At 35.9% G+C, this 16,290-nt stretch overlaps 1 protein-coding gene across 1 annotated transcript; it reads left to right on the top strand.

Annotated features, from left to right (window-relative positions):
* Positions 1-4,351: 4,351 nt before the first annotated feature.
* SMG8 (SMG8 nonsense mediated mRNA decay factor) lies at positions 4,352-8,905 on the top strand. Its single transcript, XM_033091457.1, has 4 exons — positions 4,352-6,194; positions 6,765-6,910; positions 7,190-8,062; positions 8,460-8,905. The coding sequence occupies exons 1-4, from the start codon at positions 4,376-4,378 to the stop codon at positions 8,655-8,657; spliced, it is 3,036 nt and encodes a 1,011-aa protein (XP_032947348.1). The 5' UTR covers positions 4,352-4,375; the 3' UTR covers positions 8,658-8,905.
* Positions 8,906-16,290: the final 7,385 nt, after the last annotated feature.

Raw genomic sequence — 16,290 nt, 5'->3', positions numbered from 1 at the left:
GCAGTTAAGAAACATAGGTGCTTCTAGTAAGTTTTTTTTTTTAAACCTGCTACCAGGTTTCCCCAAAAATAAGATCTAGCCGGACAATCAGCTCTAATGCGTCTTTCGGAGCAAAAATTAATATAAGACATGGTCTTATTTTACTATAAGATCGGGTCTTATATATAATATAATATAAGACCAGGTCTTACATTAATTTTTGCTCCAAAAGACGCATTAGAGCTGATTGTCCGGCTAGGTCTCATTTTTGGGGAAACAGTGTAGCTACATTTATATTATGTCTGAATAAATGGAATGATCACTGAGACTAAACCAATTGAGTATTTGTACAGAATATTTTATGGGGCACTTATAATGTTTATAATATTAATAAAACACTGTGTACTATATCAGTTTAAATGATTTGATGATTTGATCATTCCTGTGGAATAAAGGTTCATTTAAAAAATGATATAGAGATCCTATGGTAAACATTTGTAAAGCTGCTATTGCCATTGTACCAGTATTAAAATGTGTTCTGCCTTGCATCATTTACTAATTTTTAATGACAGATTTTATATTGTACCCATTTGAGAATCCTGTAAATGCTATGTTTTCATTAAACTGTTGCTGATCTTATGCTTGCAATGTTTATTTGGAGACTGAATGACAACCAAAGAATATAAACAACCAAATTACATCTGCTTATGTTTTTAAATAAAAAGCAATTTTAAAAAACCTTTGGTTTTTCTCTTTTTTAAAATGTTTTTTACTATATAGTACATACAAAAAAATGCATAAAATATAAACATATAAAATAACAAATCATACAGCAAGCATTCATTTAACCACCAAGAAAGAGACATTGTAAGTGTCTTTAGAAACCCTGACCACCTCCCTCCCCTATCATAATCCCTTTCCTTTAAAAGTAATTACTGATTTGCTTCTTACAATATATATTTCCTTGCTTTTACCCTTTAAATACAAGTATGCATCCCCAAATGCTATGGTTTATTTTGCTTACTTCTGAACTCTCTGTATATAAACAAAATCATATATATTCTTTTGTTTCTGGTTTATTTCAATCAACATTTATTTTTAAGATTCAACCATGTTATTGTGCATTGCTATAGATTATTTTTGATATGTGAATATAGTTAGTAATTCATTCAATTGTTAATAGGCATTAGGGTTGTTTCTAGTTTTTTGCCTATTACCTATGAAACATGCATGCCATGAACATTCTTGAATATGTATATGTGTACAAGAGTTACTCTAGTGTCAAACTATTTTTCTAAGTGATTATACCAATCCGTGGTCCCTTCAGCAAAGTATCTTGTTGTTTCTGTTTTCTTCAAGCGAGTCTTTTCTATTTGGTTTTTCAATATTTTTGCTTACTTGAGAAATCTGTACAATGTGTGTATTTAATATACACTACTTTCCCTGGATTTATACGTCAAAGAATTGTTAAAATAATCTTGCATCAGCAAGTCACTTACTGAACATTGCAAATAATCTACATAGTGAGGACCACAATTTATGTGGATGAACATGTAGAATATTTTCTTTTAGTTGGCTTTTCAAAGAGACATAAAATCTGGACATGTAGAAGTAGAGAAGAGAAGAAGTAAAAATCAAATAGACAAAATTTTAGAAAATACACTTAAAAACCCACCCCTACTCCTTTCTAAATTCTTGTTAGTAAATAAGAGTTGGTTGAGAAGAATTAATGGAAGACCAGTATAGCTTAATATATTAAAAAACCAGCCCACGACCTGGGGCTCCACCTTTCCTTTGAGAATTAAATGAGATAATTCTTTTTTCCCCCAGTGGTATTGAGATATAATTGACATATAACACTGTAGTAGTTCAAGGCATAACATAGTGATTTGATATATGTATATATTGCAAAATGATTTCTGCAATCAATTTAATTAATATCCATCACTTCATACAGTTACAATTTTTTTCTTGTGATGAGAACTTTTAAGATGTACTCCTTTTCAAAAATACAATAGTGTTGTTAACTCTAGTCACCATGCTGTATGTTACATCCTCAGAACTTTTTATCTTATAACGGGAAGTATGTACCTTTTGATCACCTTCACCCATCCCTCCCCCCATCTCTTCTCTGTTTCTCTGAGTAGGTATTTTTAGATTCCACATTTAAGTAAGATCATACATAAATGAGATGGTTCTTGATAAAGATTTAGCACAAACACATTAAGTAATCTATGTTTATTATTTTATTGTCATTATTTGACATCCCAATGAGAACTCATTCAACACAAATGATCTAATTCCATTTCTTCTTTAAAGCCAAGAGTATTTCAAAAAACAATCTAACATTTCAAAATTCCAGTCAACTAAATCAAATATTAAATTAAGGCTTTCCACATTTCTTCAAGGAAGAATTTTTTTAACATTACAAATTGAAAAAAAATATATGTATTGTAGAAAAATTAGAAAATAGAGATATAAAAATAAAAGAGGAGGTACACCCAAAAACCATCCTAAAAGAAGATGTTTGTAGTAGCTTTATGTATAATTTCCAAAACTTTGAAGCAATCAAGATGTCCTTTAGTAGGTGAATGAATAAATAAATAAATTGTGGTACATCCAGATAATGAAATGTTATTCAACACTAAAAAAGAAATGAGTTATCAAATCATGAAAAGACATGGAGGAACCTTAAAGGCATGTTGCTAAGTGAAAGAAGCCAATCTGAAAAGGCTATGTATTTTACAATTCCAACTATATGGCATTTTGGAAAAAGCAAAACTAAGGAGCCATTTAAAAGATCAGTGGTTGCCAGAGCTTAGGGGGAAGGAAAGAATGAATAGGCAGAGCACAGAGTAATTTTAGAGCAGTAAAACTATTTTAAACCTGTATGTCCATAGAATGTAAATCCATAGAATGTACAACATTAAGAATAAACCCTAATGTAAACTGTGGATTTGGGGCGATAATAATGTATCCATGTAGGTTCACAGATTATAACAAATGTACCACTGGAGGGGGTATTAATACTGGGAGATGTTGTGCCAGGGTTGGGGCAGAGTATACAGGAACTATCTGTACTTTGCGCTTAATTTTGCTAGGAACCTAAAACTGCTTTTTAAAAGTAAAGTCTATTATTAAAAAACAAACAAACAAAAAACAAAAAAGGAGAGTAAAGAAAAACAGTTAAACAAATCCCAACATGTTTTAAACATTTTGGTGTATTTGTTGGTATATATTCTTCTGAGCTTGAGAAATTTTTTTTAAAAGCTTGTACTCCATAGAACTTTCCAAATCACTGGCTTTCTTTTCCACTGAAGTGAGTGAATTATATTTCTTTACGAATAGGATAGAAAAAGGAAATTTGTTCACTTTGCAGGATATTTCTAGAGCGGCGTTTCTCAAACTGTACAGTGTGTACAAATCACTAAGATTTTAAATATTTTTTGTTTTTATTCATTTTGGAATTTATTTATTGAACGTAAACACACACCACCCACTGGGTGCTAGCCAGTTATTACTAAGGGAGAATAGGGCTGGGCAAGTGATAAATGAGGGACAACCTCGATGTATTAAGGATCTTGCCATTTCCACAGCAATTTACAAAGCACTTTCATAGTATCTACATCATTTGGTCTTCAAAATTATCCTGTGGGATAGATAGATAAAGGCAAGTTTTTCGTTTGTTCTTTTTTTAAATCCCTATTTAATTTTTTATAGGAGTTAATTTGAACCACATTGATGACGCAGGCCAGAGAGCAAAATCTCAAATGCTCCCTAATCCCCATTTAGGCCATGAAAGGAAATGAAACTTGGAGAAGTTAAGGGACCTGTTTAAGATCACACGTTATTGAGACTTGGAGCCAGCACATGGTACCAGCATTGGGCACCCAGACACCCAAGACCACTCTAGGAAGTTAGGATTTCAATCAGACAAATCACTAGGAATTAAACAACATGCATGTTCTGATTCAGTAGGGTGGGTTGTGGCCAGAGATTCTACATTTCTAACAAGCTTCCTCTTAGAAATGCAGACTACACCTTGTGTAGCAAGGTTCTGGAGCTTACACTGAACTACTTTTCTTCTTTTGTCAGTCACTTGCCACTCTTCTTTCGCAGTGTTTTTGTATTCTTTAAAATGCTTCCAATTGTCTTTCTGATACCTCGATTCCTACAGTCTTCCGAAATAAGGAAAATCTTAAACCGGCTGTCTTGTAGGACTATGGAAAACCGGCGAGAACTACTACGTACGTAAGAGGAGAGGAGGTGTGGAAGGCGGAACCTAAAGTGAGAGGAAAGCAGGAACTGAAGAAGCAGAGGAGGGATTTCAAAACTGAACGAAAGCCGGTTGGTTTTACAGGGAGGACCGGAAGCATTCTAGAGACGTCTCTGCACCATGGCGGGTCCTGTCAGCTTGCGAGAGCTTCTAATGGGAGCTTCAGCCTGGACCAGCCCTGAAAGTCCCGAGGGGTCCCCTACTGAGGGCGCAGGGAGCGCGCCCGGCGGACCGGAGCCTCCTTGGCGAGAGGATGAGATTTGCGTGGTGGGAATCTTCGGCAAGACGGCTCTGCGACTGAATTCCGAGAAGTTCTCACTTGTGAACACGGTGTGCGACCGACAGGTCTTTCCCCTCTTTCACCACCAAGATCCGGGGGACCCAGAGCCTGGAATCAGGACCGAGGCAGGCGCTGTCGGGGAGGCTGGTGGAGCCGGAGACGCTGGGGCTGGAGCTGGGGCTGGAGCCGGGGCCGGGGCCGGAGCCGGGGCGGGGACCGGGACCGGGGCCGAGGCCGCGGATCCAGTTCCGGGAGGTGTAGCTGCCGCGGAAGGTAACCAAACTGAGCCAGGTTCCCAGGACTACAGCCTTCTGCAGGCCTATTACAATCAGGAAAGCAAGGTTCTGTATCTTCTTCTCACTTCCATCTGTGACAATTACCAGCTTCTGCGGGCTTGTCGAGCCCTTCAGAGCGGGGAAGCTGGAGGCGGCCTCTCCTTACCTCATGCAGAAACGCACGAGTTCTGGAAGCATCAGGAGAAGCTGCAGTGCCTCAGTCTGCTTTACCTTTTCTCCGTCTGTCACATCCTGCTTCTGGTCCATCCCACTTGTTCCTTTGACATCACTTATGATCGAGTGTTCAGAGCCTTGGATGGACTGAGACAGAAAGTACTGCCCCTTCTCAAGACAGCCATTAAGGATTGTCCAGTTGGCAAAGACTGGAAACTAAACTGCCGACCTTGCCCACCTAGACTCCTTTTCCTCTTTCAACTCAATGGAGCTCTCAAAGTGGAACCCCCTCGGAACCAAGACCCAGCTCATCCAGACAAGCCCAAGAAACATTCTCCCAAAAGGAGACTGCAGCATGCCCTGGAGGACCAGATCTACAGAATTTTCCGGAAGAGTCGTGTCTTGACTAATCAGAGTATTAACTGCCTCTTTACTGTGCCTGCCAACCAAGCTTTTGTGTACATAGTTCCAGGAAGTCAGGAGGAGGACCCAGTAGGCATGTTGCTGGACCAACTTAGGAGTCATTGTACTGTCAAGGACCCGGAATCTTTGCTGGTACCTGCACCCCTTTCTGGGCCCAGGCGATACCAGGTGATGAGGCAACACAACCGACAACAACTTTCTTTCCATGTTGACAGCAGCAGTTCCAGTTCTTCAGGGCAGCTAGTGGATTTCACTCTTCGGGAATTCCTATGGCAGCATGTGGAACTAGTCCTAAGCAAGAAAGGTTTTGATGACAGTGTGGGCAGGAACCCACAGCCTTCCCATTTTGAACTTCCCACTTATCAGAAGTGGATCTCAGCAGCTTCAAAACTGTATGAAGTAGCTATTGATGGGAAAGAGGAGGACCTGGGGTCACCCACTGGGGAGCTAACATCCAAGATTTTAAGCAGTATTAAAGTCTTGGAAGGGTTTTTGGATATTGACACCAAATTCTCAGAAAATCGGTGCCAAAAAGCTTTACCCATGGCCCATAGTGCTTATCAGTCAAATTTGCCTCATAATTACACAATGACTGTCCATAAGAATCAGCTTGCCCAGGCTCTTCGAGTGTACAGTCAACATGCTAGGGGTCCAGCCTTTCACAAATACGCCATGCAGTTACATGAGGACTGCTACAAGTTTTGGAGCAATGGCCATCAGCTCTGTGAGGAGAGAAGTTTAACTGATCAACACTGTGTACATAAATTTCACTCATTACCTAAATCAGGTAGCTAAAATTTTCTCAGCATTTTGAAATCGAAACTTTAAGCTGTTATTATTTTTGTTTTAAGAGTGTTTGTTCACGATGTATTGATGTTTTAAAAAGAACCCTATAGGGTTCTTTTTAAATTTAGGTGCATCAGATTTAAATTTTCCCTCCTGCTGTAAAAAAATATCAGTTATGACTACTAGTTATTTTCTTGTATTTAAAGAATGAGCTCTAGGGGATTAGGAAATGAGAACTGTTAAATAGTACAAAGTTTCAGAAATTTTATATTAACATTTTTATCTTGAAGTGTTTGTTGAACTAAAATGAGTATAATGAAATGTAAGGTCACCATGATGATGACAAAAACCTACAAACCTTAGAAAATCCAAAAACTTTAGATTGAAAATACAATTTTACATATTTTCACTTGTTTCTTCTGTTATGTGTATTTAGGCAAGATTTGGTGGTGATGGTGTTTTTTTCCAAAGTACTATTTGGAGAAATTTGGGGTTAGGTGCTATAGAGTGCAAATTAAATTTCACTCTGTGTTGTGTATGTGAAATTAATAGTGACTGTTATATTTTCCAGGAGAAAAACCGGAGGCTGATAGAAATCCTCCTGTGCTATATCACAATAGCCGAGCTCGGTCCACCGGTGCCTGTAACTGTGGAAGGAAACAAGCACCTCGAGATGATCCCTTTGATATCAAGGCAGCTAACTATGACTTTTATCAGGTAGACTCTGAATTTTTCTTTTTCCTCTTCTCTCTCTCTCTCTTTCTTTTTTTTGTTAACTGAGTAAACCAACTGAGTAAAAATACGTATTTTTCAGAAGCAAAATATCTACAAAAGTAAATGTGACTACAGTGTGATATGTAGACAAGGGAAAGTTCTTTATATATACTTACTTGCTTACCCATTAATTGTTGATCTTGCTTTTTAGAGTGAAGAATGTGTTATTTTAAATGGAAAGTTCACAGGGGTATTTTTTTTCTTCTTCTTCTTCCTCTATAGCTTTTGGAAGAAAAATGTTGTGGAAAATTGGATCATATCAATTTCCCAGTATTTGAACCAAGTACTCCAGATCCTGCTCCTGCCAAAAATGAATCTTCTCCTGCCCCGCCAGATGCAGATGCTGATAAACTTAAAGAAAAAGAACCTCAAACCCAAGGAGAGAGCACAAGCCTGAGTTTAGCTTTGAGTTTAGGCCAATCCACAGATAGTTTAGGTACCTATCCTGCTGATCCACAAGCAGGAGGAGATAATCCAGAAGTTCATGGTCAAGGAGAAGTAAAAACTGAGAAGAGACCAAACTTGATTGATCGACAGGCATCCACAGTTGAGTATCTCCCAGGCATGCTGCATTCAAATTGCCCTAAAGGTCTCCTACCCAAATTCTCCAGCTGGTCTTTGGTTAAACTAGGCCCTGCAAAGTCTTACAACTTTCATACAGGTTTAGACCAACAGGGCTTCATTCCAGGAACAAACTATCTTATGCCTTGGGACATTGTCATTAGGACTAGAGCTGAAGATGAAGGAGACTTGGACACCAATTCTTGGCCTGCTCCAAATAAAGCTATTCCTGGGAAGAGAAGTGCAGTTGTAATGGGAAGAGGAAGACGGCGAGATGACATAGCTCGAGCATTTGTGGGCTTTGAATATGAAGACTCTCGAGGTCGGAGGTTTATGTGCTCAGGACCTGACAAAATAATGAAAGTAATGGGAAGTGGTCCAAAGGAATCAGCTTTAAAAGCCCTGAATAGTGATATGCCCTTATATATTCTGTCATCATCTCAAGGTAGAGGGCTAAAACCACATTATGCTCAACTTATGAGGCTTTTTGTTGTGGTTCCTGATGCTCCTTTGCAGATAATACTCATGCCTCAGGTAAGAAATACAACCCTTTCTGTCTTCGGAAACAAAAACTGCTGATGCTTGTTTTGATTGTTTTTTTAAAAGTACAGGATAATATCAAAGTGGTTATTTCATTAAATGGGTCTTAATTTTAAATACCTTTTATACCTAATATTCTTTTTCTTGAAAAATTAATTGTGAATGTCTTAATTAGTTCACACCATGAGTTCACATCGATTGGTTTAGAATCAGAACTTAAAGTTAAAAATCTGTAGAAAAGCAGGATAATATCTGAGACTGTATAATATAGAGTATTGGATATGATTAGAGTTAGGAGTGTACCCATTACCTACAAACCTATTATTTGTTTTAGGCATTTACTTTTCAGGTGTTTCTTACTGAAAGTAATTATATTACTTATGTTTTTCAGGTTCAACCAGGCCCACCACCATGTCCAGTATTCTACCCAGAAAAACAAGAGATCACTCTCCCACCAGATGGTCTCTGGGTTTTGAGATTTCCTTATGCATATGTGACAGAGAGAGGACCTTGTTTCCCTCCAAAGGAAAATGTGCAGTTAATGAGTTACAAGGTGCTCCGAGGGGTTCTTAAAGCAGTAACACAATAAGTGTTTCCCAGCCAGTTCAATCCTAAACTTGAGCTGGTTTTTGTTTTTGGTGTGTATGGAGTGTTTTATTTGGTATTTGTATACTGTGTTTTCTTGAACCTGAAATGTGTTTTGGTTTACAGGAGTTCAGTATTTGGACAATAATTGTTCTACTATTTCATGATATTGTTGATATTTATTGTAAATAGGGCTACCACTTCCTAATAAACATTGGTTGTTCTGGAAAAGACATAAAATACATGGTGATACCTCTTATTTTCTCTTATTTCTGTTTCGCTGTCCATAATAAAACTTGTTTCTATCATAACTGAATGTTGCATAATCACGTTGAGCCAAAACTTTGTTTTTGCTAAAATTCTATTTTAGCTGGGATTTTCCTTAAGATGCTGCTCTTGAAATTATCTTCAAAACAAGATGATCCAGTAAGTTATCTGGTAATGCTCTGAGGACTTAATTGCAAAAAAAGCCCTATTGTTTGGCCCACAATCCCGGTACCTGAGTTAGATTCTTTTTTTCATACCATTTTATTCTTGGACTGATGAGATACCATATTTTAAATGAATGCTATCTGACTACTGCTTTTTAACCCAAAATATTAATACATACTCTATGCTTTAAAAATTCCTATATTGTGAAGCAATTTGCTAAGTGATACAAAGTTTATTAATCTATGATAACTTTCACCAGCGTCAACGTGGTGACACTGACATATCACCAATTAGATAAATGTGCAAAATAACATACCAAAATTTAATGTACTTGATTATATTTTCTTAGACACGTTGATTTCGTAAGGCTGGGCAAACAGAATTGGAGATTTTAGTCTCAATATGTATGAAATGTAGTATTTGTATGGTACATTGTACTACTAGCTTAAAGCAGTTATTTAGGTTTTGATTGAGAAGCATATATTGGCAGTTATAAAAATAGTCACAGGGATGTAAAGTATAGCATAGGGAATATACACAATAATATAACAACACTGGTGTCGGATGGGTACTAGACTTATCAGGGTGATCATTTGGAAATTATATAAATGTCTAATCGCTGTTCTATACCAGAAACTAAACTTGAAAATTTTTTTTAATTAGAAATTTAAAAAAATAAAATGTACAGGGAGAAACATGATTGACAGCCAATTTGGAACTGTAATTTAATTACATGTATTTTTATGCCCATTTACTATAATTTGATTAGGGAAAGGAGAATGTGAGCCAGTGTGAAAATCAGTCTACATTCTTCTTTCATTCTGTCCTTATTTTTCATCTTTTTTTATTTTTCATTCCTTTTATATCAATTTTTTAAAAAATCACAATTGCTCAACTGTAACTAAAAAAAGATAAAAATAATTTTAAAAAGAAATCACAATTACTTTTGTACTAAGCATGATTTTTGGTTGGTTTTATTAAATAGCACACTGCATTTGAGAAATACAGCTAGATTGCTCTATAGGGCATGTACTAATAGTTGTTTGGACTTTTTAATAGCCTCTAAGACTTGAATAACAGGTTGAGAAAAAATAGGTGTCAGAAGAGCATACCTGTGTCTTTTTTTCTTTGTTTCCTTTTTAATGGCATTCTATATGGAATGTTCTGTATATGGAATGTTCTATGGAACTTTACATGCATAAATTAGTAAATGATTTTCCTTAATTATTTTTGGTTACAGAAGCCACCCTAATTTGAATTTCTGTAGAATTCTTAAATACATATTTTTATGCTATTTGTATTTATAACCTGCTTAAAAGATGATCTCAGTACTTGATGTTTGTTTTTATCCATAAATAATAGGTTTGTGTTAGAGAAATGTGGACTGTGCATTTGTATTGCGTACTGTTTTTTTCTTTAATCATATAAAATTTACTTCAGCAAATTTCAAAAGTAATGATTTTATTAAAGAAATTATATTTGTTTTGTAGCAGCACTTGCATTATCCTTTACTTAGCATTTCTTTTTTTTTTAATTGAGATGTAAGCAGATGTTTCAAATTGATTCTTTTTTAAGAATCCCTGGGTCAGAAGGGACTTCACAGGATATCATCCTTTGGCCTAAGTCTTTTGATGTGTTTATGAAAAGTAAAGAATTAAAATAGAAAGTAAATCATCTTATTTGAGGAGTGCTTACTATTTAAAGGATTAATATAAATCTTTTGTAAAATTACATTATTCTAGTTTTAAAAACGGTTTCACATATTGATTTACTTAAAGTTAGATTCCCCTGTATTCGCTTAAATAGGGAATCTGTATCTTAGTAAAAAAATAAAGAAAGAAAAGAAAGACAAAAAAAGACTTTCAAAGAAACAGGAAACAGAAAAGTAGAAAATGGGACTAAGGAAACCTGATGCTTAAAGGTAACAATAACTACTCTTTATTGAGTGGCACACAATAATAATAGCTATTTCATGCATATCCACTTGTTAGGTACTTTACTAAGCATTTTGCATACATTGCCTCTAATCCTTAAAACACTGCAAGATAGATATTATCCCTATTGATCGATCAGGAAATTAAAGCTTGAAGTGGTTAAATAATTTGTCTTGACATCACATAGCTACTAGGGACTAGCAAAGTTAGAATTTAAATTGAGGACTCTGATTTCCAAGTTGTACTCTTCCTATGTTCTGCCATCTTAGAAAATGACATGAATGGAGGAGTTTTGAATGTCAGAAACATTAGGTATGATACCCCCAAAACATCTTAGTATTTTTTAAAACTGAATCTTGATTCTCTCTAAAACTGTAGTGAATCTTTATATGCTTATATCCTCTCTTGTTTTATATTTTCTTCTGTATAAAATAGTACTATAGTAGATTGGAGCAAAAAAAAAAATTGACTCTACCATTTAGAAACTTGGACAATTAATTCTTAAGTATTATTTTCTCTAAAATGGTAATGATAATTCCTTTTTATCACAGGGGTGGTTGTGAGGATTAAAGGAGTATATATATAAAGCTCCTAATAGAGGTGCACATAAATTCTTGGTAATTATTATTTGAAATTTATTTTTAAAAGAGTCCTGTAATTCTAATAGTTTGGAAGATGATGAATAAATCTTGGTTCAGTTTTAGTCAGACTTTTTATAAACAGGTAATACATGCAAAACACTGTGGTAAGCACCACGAGATACAGTTTTGTAGGCTTGATACCTTTCCTCTGTATCCTCCTGTGGTCTTTTCAAACTGGGTCTAGTTTTTGTTAGTTTATTTATGCTCCATGTTAAACAACCTCTCAAATCTCTTGGCCATTTAATTGCTCTTTTTCTGTTCTGTCTTCCACAATTTTGTGCTTATCCTAAGATATGGCATATAAAACTGCTCTCAGTTCTTTTTCTTTCATTCTTTTTTTTTAGAGGGAAGGTTTTTTTTTTTTATGTTTTTTTATTTTGTTGGGGAATATTGGGGAATAGTGTGTTTCTCCAGGGCCCATCAGCTACAAGTCGTTGTCCTTCAATCTAGTTGTGGAGGGTGCAGCTCAGCTGCAAGTCCAATCACCATTTTCTTAGCTGCATGGGGCGCAGCCCACCATCCCATGAGGGAATTGAACTGGCGACCTTATTGTTAAGAGCGCGTTCTCTAACCAACTGAGCCATCCGGCTGCCCCTGCACTCAGTTTTTGTAACGCTGCATAACTTTCCACAAAGTTTATGTTTAATTTTCTTTTTTAAAGATTTCTATTAAAGCTAACATACAATATTATTTTAGTTTCAGGTGTACAGAATAGTTATTCAACACTAAAGAAGTGATCACCATAAGTCCAGTAATCATCTGATCTGTTTAATTTTCAGTACTCTTGATGTTTATTGGCCTAAGATGGCACAGCAGCTCATTCGGTTGGTGTCTTGAGGGAATAGTTTATTGCACTCCTAACATTGGATCCTATCTAAAACTTTGGCTGATTGATTAGGAAAATGGGGATATTAACTCCCTTATCTACCTCAAAGGATCACTGATTCAAACATGTGAAAATCATGTTAATTGAAGTCCTTTACAAACTCTAAATTATTTTATAAATATAAGGGATAATTCTGATTTCTTGTTTGTTTGTAACTGATAGCTCAGATCTGATCATCTTCTAAATACAATTTAAATATTTCCCCAAAACCTTTCTGTACTGAAAAATCCTGTCCATAGGTATAACAATAAAAATAATTTTCTATTTGAATAAGTATAAGAAAAATTTCTAGTGTAAACTTATTTCCCTGGTTCCTTTTTATTCCAAAAACTCTTAGAGGATTATATTACATCAGTTCATTATACTTCTTTTCTCCTACTAAGTTATATGTACTTCAGTATCTGATGATTTTTATCCTATATTTTATCTTAGCTGTTCTCTCAATATAAATGTAAGGCTACCTAGTTTATAACCTCACTTAAAAAATTGTTTTTGTTTTTGAACATACCTTTGTTGTTTTTGTAAAACTAACATGTAGTCATTGTATCTGTTATTTTTTAAGAGTTTTTTAAAAACAGAATAGTAAGTTAACATGAAATTCCACTGTTCTGCTAGTGCTTTACTAAGCATTTGCAACGTTTTAGTAAACATCCTTCTAGACATCTGTATGCATACATGCATAAGTAGATATGTATTCAATTTTACATAATTGCAATCAGAATGCATCTTGTTTTGTATCTACTTTTCATCACTCAACAATACACGGTAGACATTTTTCCTGTCAATAAATGAGTCTATTTTTAATGGCTGCATTGTTTTTCCTTATTCATGATTTACGTAATCTATCTTTTATTGTTTGATATCTAGGTTCTTTCCAGTTTAGGGCTCCTACAAACAATGGTGGAACACCATGGTGCATATATATCTTTTATTAATACTTGTGAAATTTTCTTTGCAGAATAAACTCTTATACCTGGGATTGATAAGTCAAGGGATACACACATTTTCCATTTTGATACATATTTTTAAATTGCCTTACAGAAAGTTGAAGCAGGCTCTAACCTACTAACAGATTCCCATTGTCGTAGTTGGGAATACTGACAGCAGTCTGCCAATCTGTCAGCACACTAGCTGTTCATTACTGCAGTTTTCTTATTTTGAATAGTATCACAATTTAATTTGTGGGTTCCTTCAGAACTCTTGGGTAAATGCTTTCTGGTCCCAATGATATATGTTCCTAGTCAACTGCATCTGCTATCTACAGCACTAATAATTTGGGGCAATGCAATTGTAGATGCAGTTGGACTAGAGTTCAGTGTTCTTTTCATTGTATTGCATCCTGAATCTGCTACTTCTAATACATGTCAAAGGACAGTTTTTAAGTAGGAATTTCCGTAATGCTCTCTTCTATAAAGAGCAAGACTATTTTTTTCCAAATCTTTTATTATTCAGAAAATCAATATTATCTTTCCCAAGCCCTTGACCGAATTAAGATTGTTGACTTTGTTATAACATTGGCCACTAGTTGTATAGTCTTGAGCAAACTACTTTACCTCTCCAGACATCAGTTTTCTCTTTACAATGAAACAGTTAGGCCAATGATTTCTGATACTCTTTCAACATTCCCCCCCCATGATAATTGACTGCTTATCAATTTCCGTTCTCGGTTTAGATAATATCTTACTAACTTTGAGCCTCTTGTAAATTTTCCTCAAAATGTAACCTCCTTCATCTTGGAAAACATCTCTGGTCATATTGGTAAAATTTTTATATTATTATTATTTCAAGGAGGGCACAGCTCACAGTGGCCAACGCAGGGATCGAACCGGCAACCTTGGTGTTATCACACTCTAAACAACTGAGCTGGCTGACACCCCCCTTTTTTTTTTTTAAGGAGGGTGGTACAATTTTTTAAAAGATGCTGTTATACTATTATAGCTCGCCTGTACTTTCATTAGTGTTCATTTTCTTGGGCTTCCGATAAGGTATACACATATAGGCTTCTGCTTGGTTACTTATTTTGAATAATTCTGTATACTTTTTGCAAATTTGTTAATGATAGAGAAAGAAACAATTCTATCTTCTGACATAATGCTTACTTATGTAGGATACTTTTTTTTTTTTTAAAGATTTTATTGGGGAAGGGGAACAGGACTTTATTGGGGAACAGTGTGTACTTCCAGGACTTTTTTCCAAGTCAAGTTGTTGTCCTTTCAATCTTAGTTGTGGAAGGTGCCGTTCAGCTTCAAGTTGTTGTCGTTTCAGTCTTAGTTGTGGAGGGCGCAGCTCAGCTCCAGTTGCCGTTGCTAGTTGCAGGGGGCACAGCCCACCATCCCTTGTGGGAGTCGAAACCGGCAACCTTGTGGTTGAGAGGATGCGCTCCAACCAACTGAGCCATCTGGGAGGCAGCTCTGCTCAAGGTGCTGTGTTCAATCTTAGTTGCAGGGGGCGCAGCCCACCATCTCTTGTGGGACTCAAGGAATCGAACTGGCAACCTTGTGGTTGAGAGCCTATTGGCCCATGTGGGAATCGAACCTGCAGCCTTCGGAGTTAGGAGCATGGAGCTCTAACCGCCTGAGCCACCGGGCCGCCCCTGTAGGATACTTTTAATGCTTTCATTTTACTTCATTAGATCCTCAAAATACCCCTATGAGTTTAGATACTATTATCTCCATTTTACAGATGTGGAAACTGTGGCTTAAACTAAGTGATATGCCAAAGTCATTCAGCTTGTAAATGGTATAGCTATGTCTATGGGTTCTAAGCTCAGAGCTCTATTTGCTAAGCCATAGGTGCCTGTATATTTGAAGGGTAAATATTCTTAGTTACATAGATTTTTTTTCAGGTAATATTTATCATATACATCTGTCTGTACTCATCATAAATAGTAGTCATAAAATTTAAAAAGTTGCTGTCAGGTGAGATTTTGGAAAAGGAAAACAGAACCATGTGTGTCAGCTGAACTATAAAACAATTTGAGACGACTAAACAGAACAAGGCAATACTTTTCAACTTGTGAGTTCCCTCAAAATGTTTTAATTTTAAAAGTTTGGTTGTGTCAAGGATAGGGAAACTTTCCCCTTTCCCTCTTAGTTCACGAGTAGTAAGACTTTTTCTGCATCCCTGCAGTTGTATTTATAGAAGCTTTTATACTTAATTTTTTTCTTCTACAAAGGCTTTACCATATCTTTGGGTATTGTGGTGTTAGATCAAGAAATAGCCTATTACTGATGGTAAACTGATGCAAAAATCTTTTGCAGCTACTTTTTAGAATCTAATGAAGGCCGTTGTTCTCAAGAATCTTCTAAATTTTATTTACTCCTCTTAAAGGAAGCTAGAATTTTGGGGAACCCAGGTCATTAACAGAATGTGAGAGTTGAAGTTTATCATTTAGTAAAACATTCCTCATTTTACAGATAAAGAAAGAGTAGTTTGCTTAAGGCCAGAGTCAAGAACCACAAGATTTTAAATAACCACTGCATTCTACTTCTGTGGGAGAAAAGCTATTGCCTAATTTTCTCCCTCCACCCAGGGTTAATTCTTTTGCATTTTAAATGTGGCTCTTACATAAGTTTTAGTAGTTTGGATAGATAGTGTGGGATGAAAGGGAAACTATTAGGTTGGTGCAAAAGTAATCGCGGTTTTTGCAATTATTTCTAATCTTTTAAACCGCGATTACTTTTGCACCAACCTAATAGTTGGTCCTTCTGGAATTTATTTTGCTGTCTTCCTATGACTTTTAAT

Source organism: Rhinolophus ferrumequinum, chromosome 21, assembly GCF_004115265.2.
Source record: "Rhinolophus ferrumequinum isolate MPI-CBG mRhiFer1 chromosome 21, mRhiFer1_v1.p, whole genome shotgun sequence".
NCBI lineage: Eukaryota > Metazoa > Chordata > Mammalia > Chiroptera > Rhinolophidae > Rhinolophus > Rhinolophus ferrumequinum.
The sequence above is the reverse complement of the archived record's forward strand: the minus strand, read 5'-3'. Positions and strand labels throughout refer to the sequence as shown.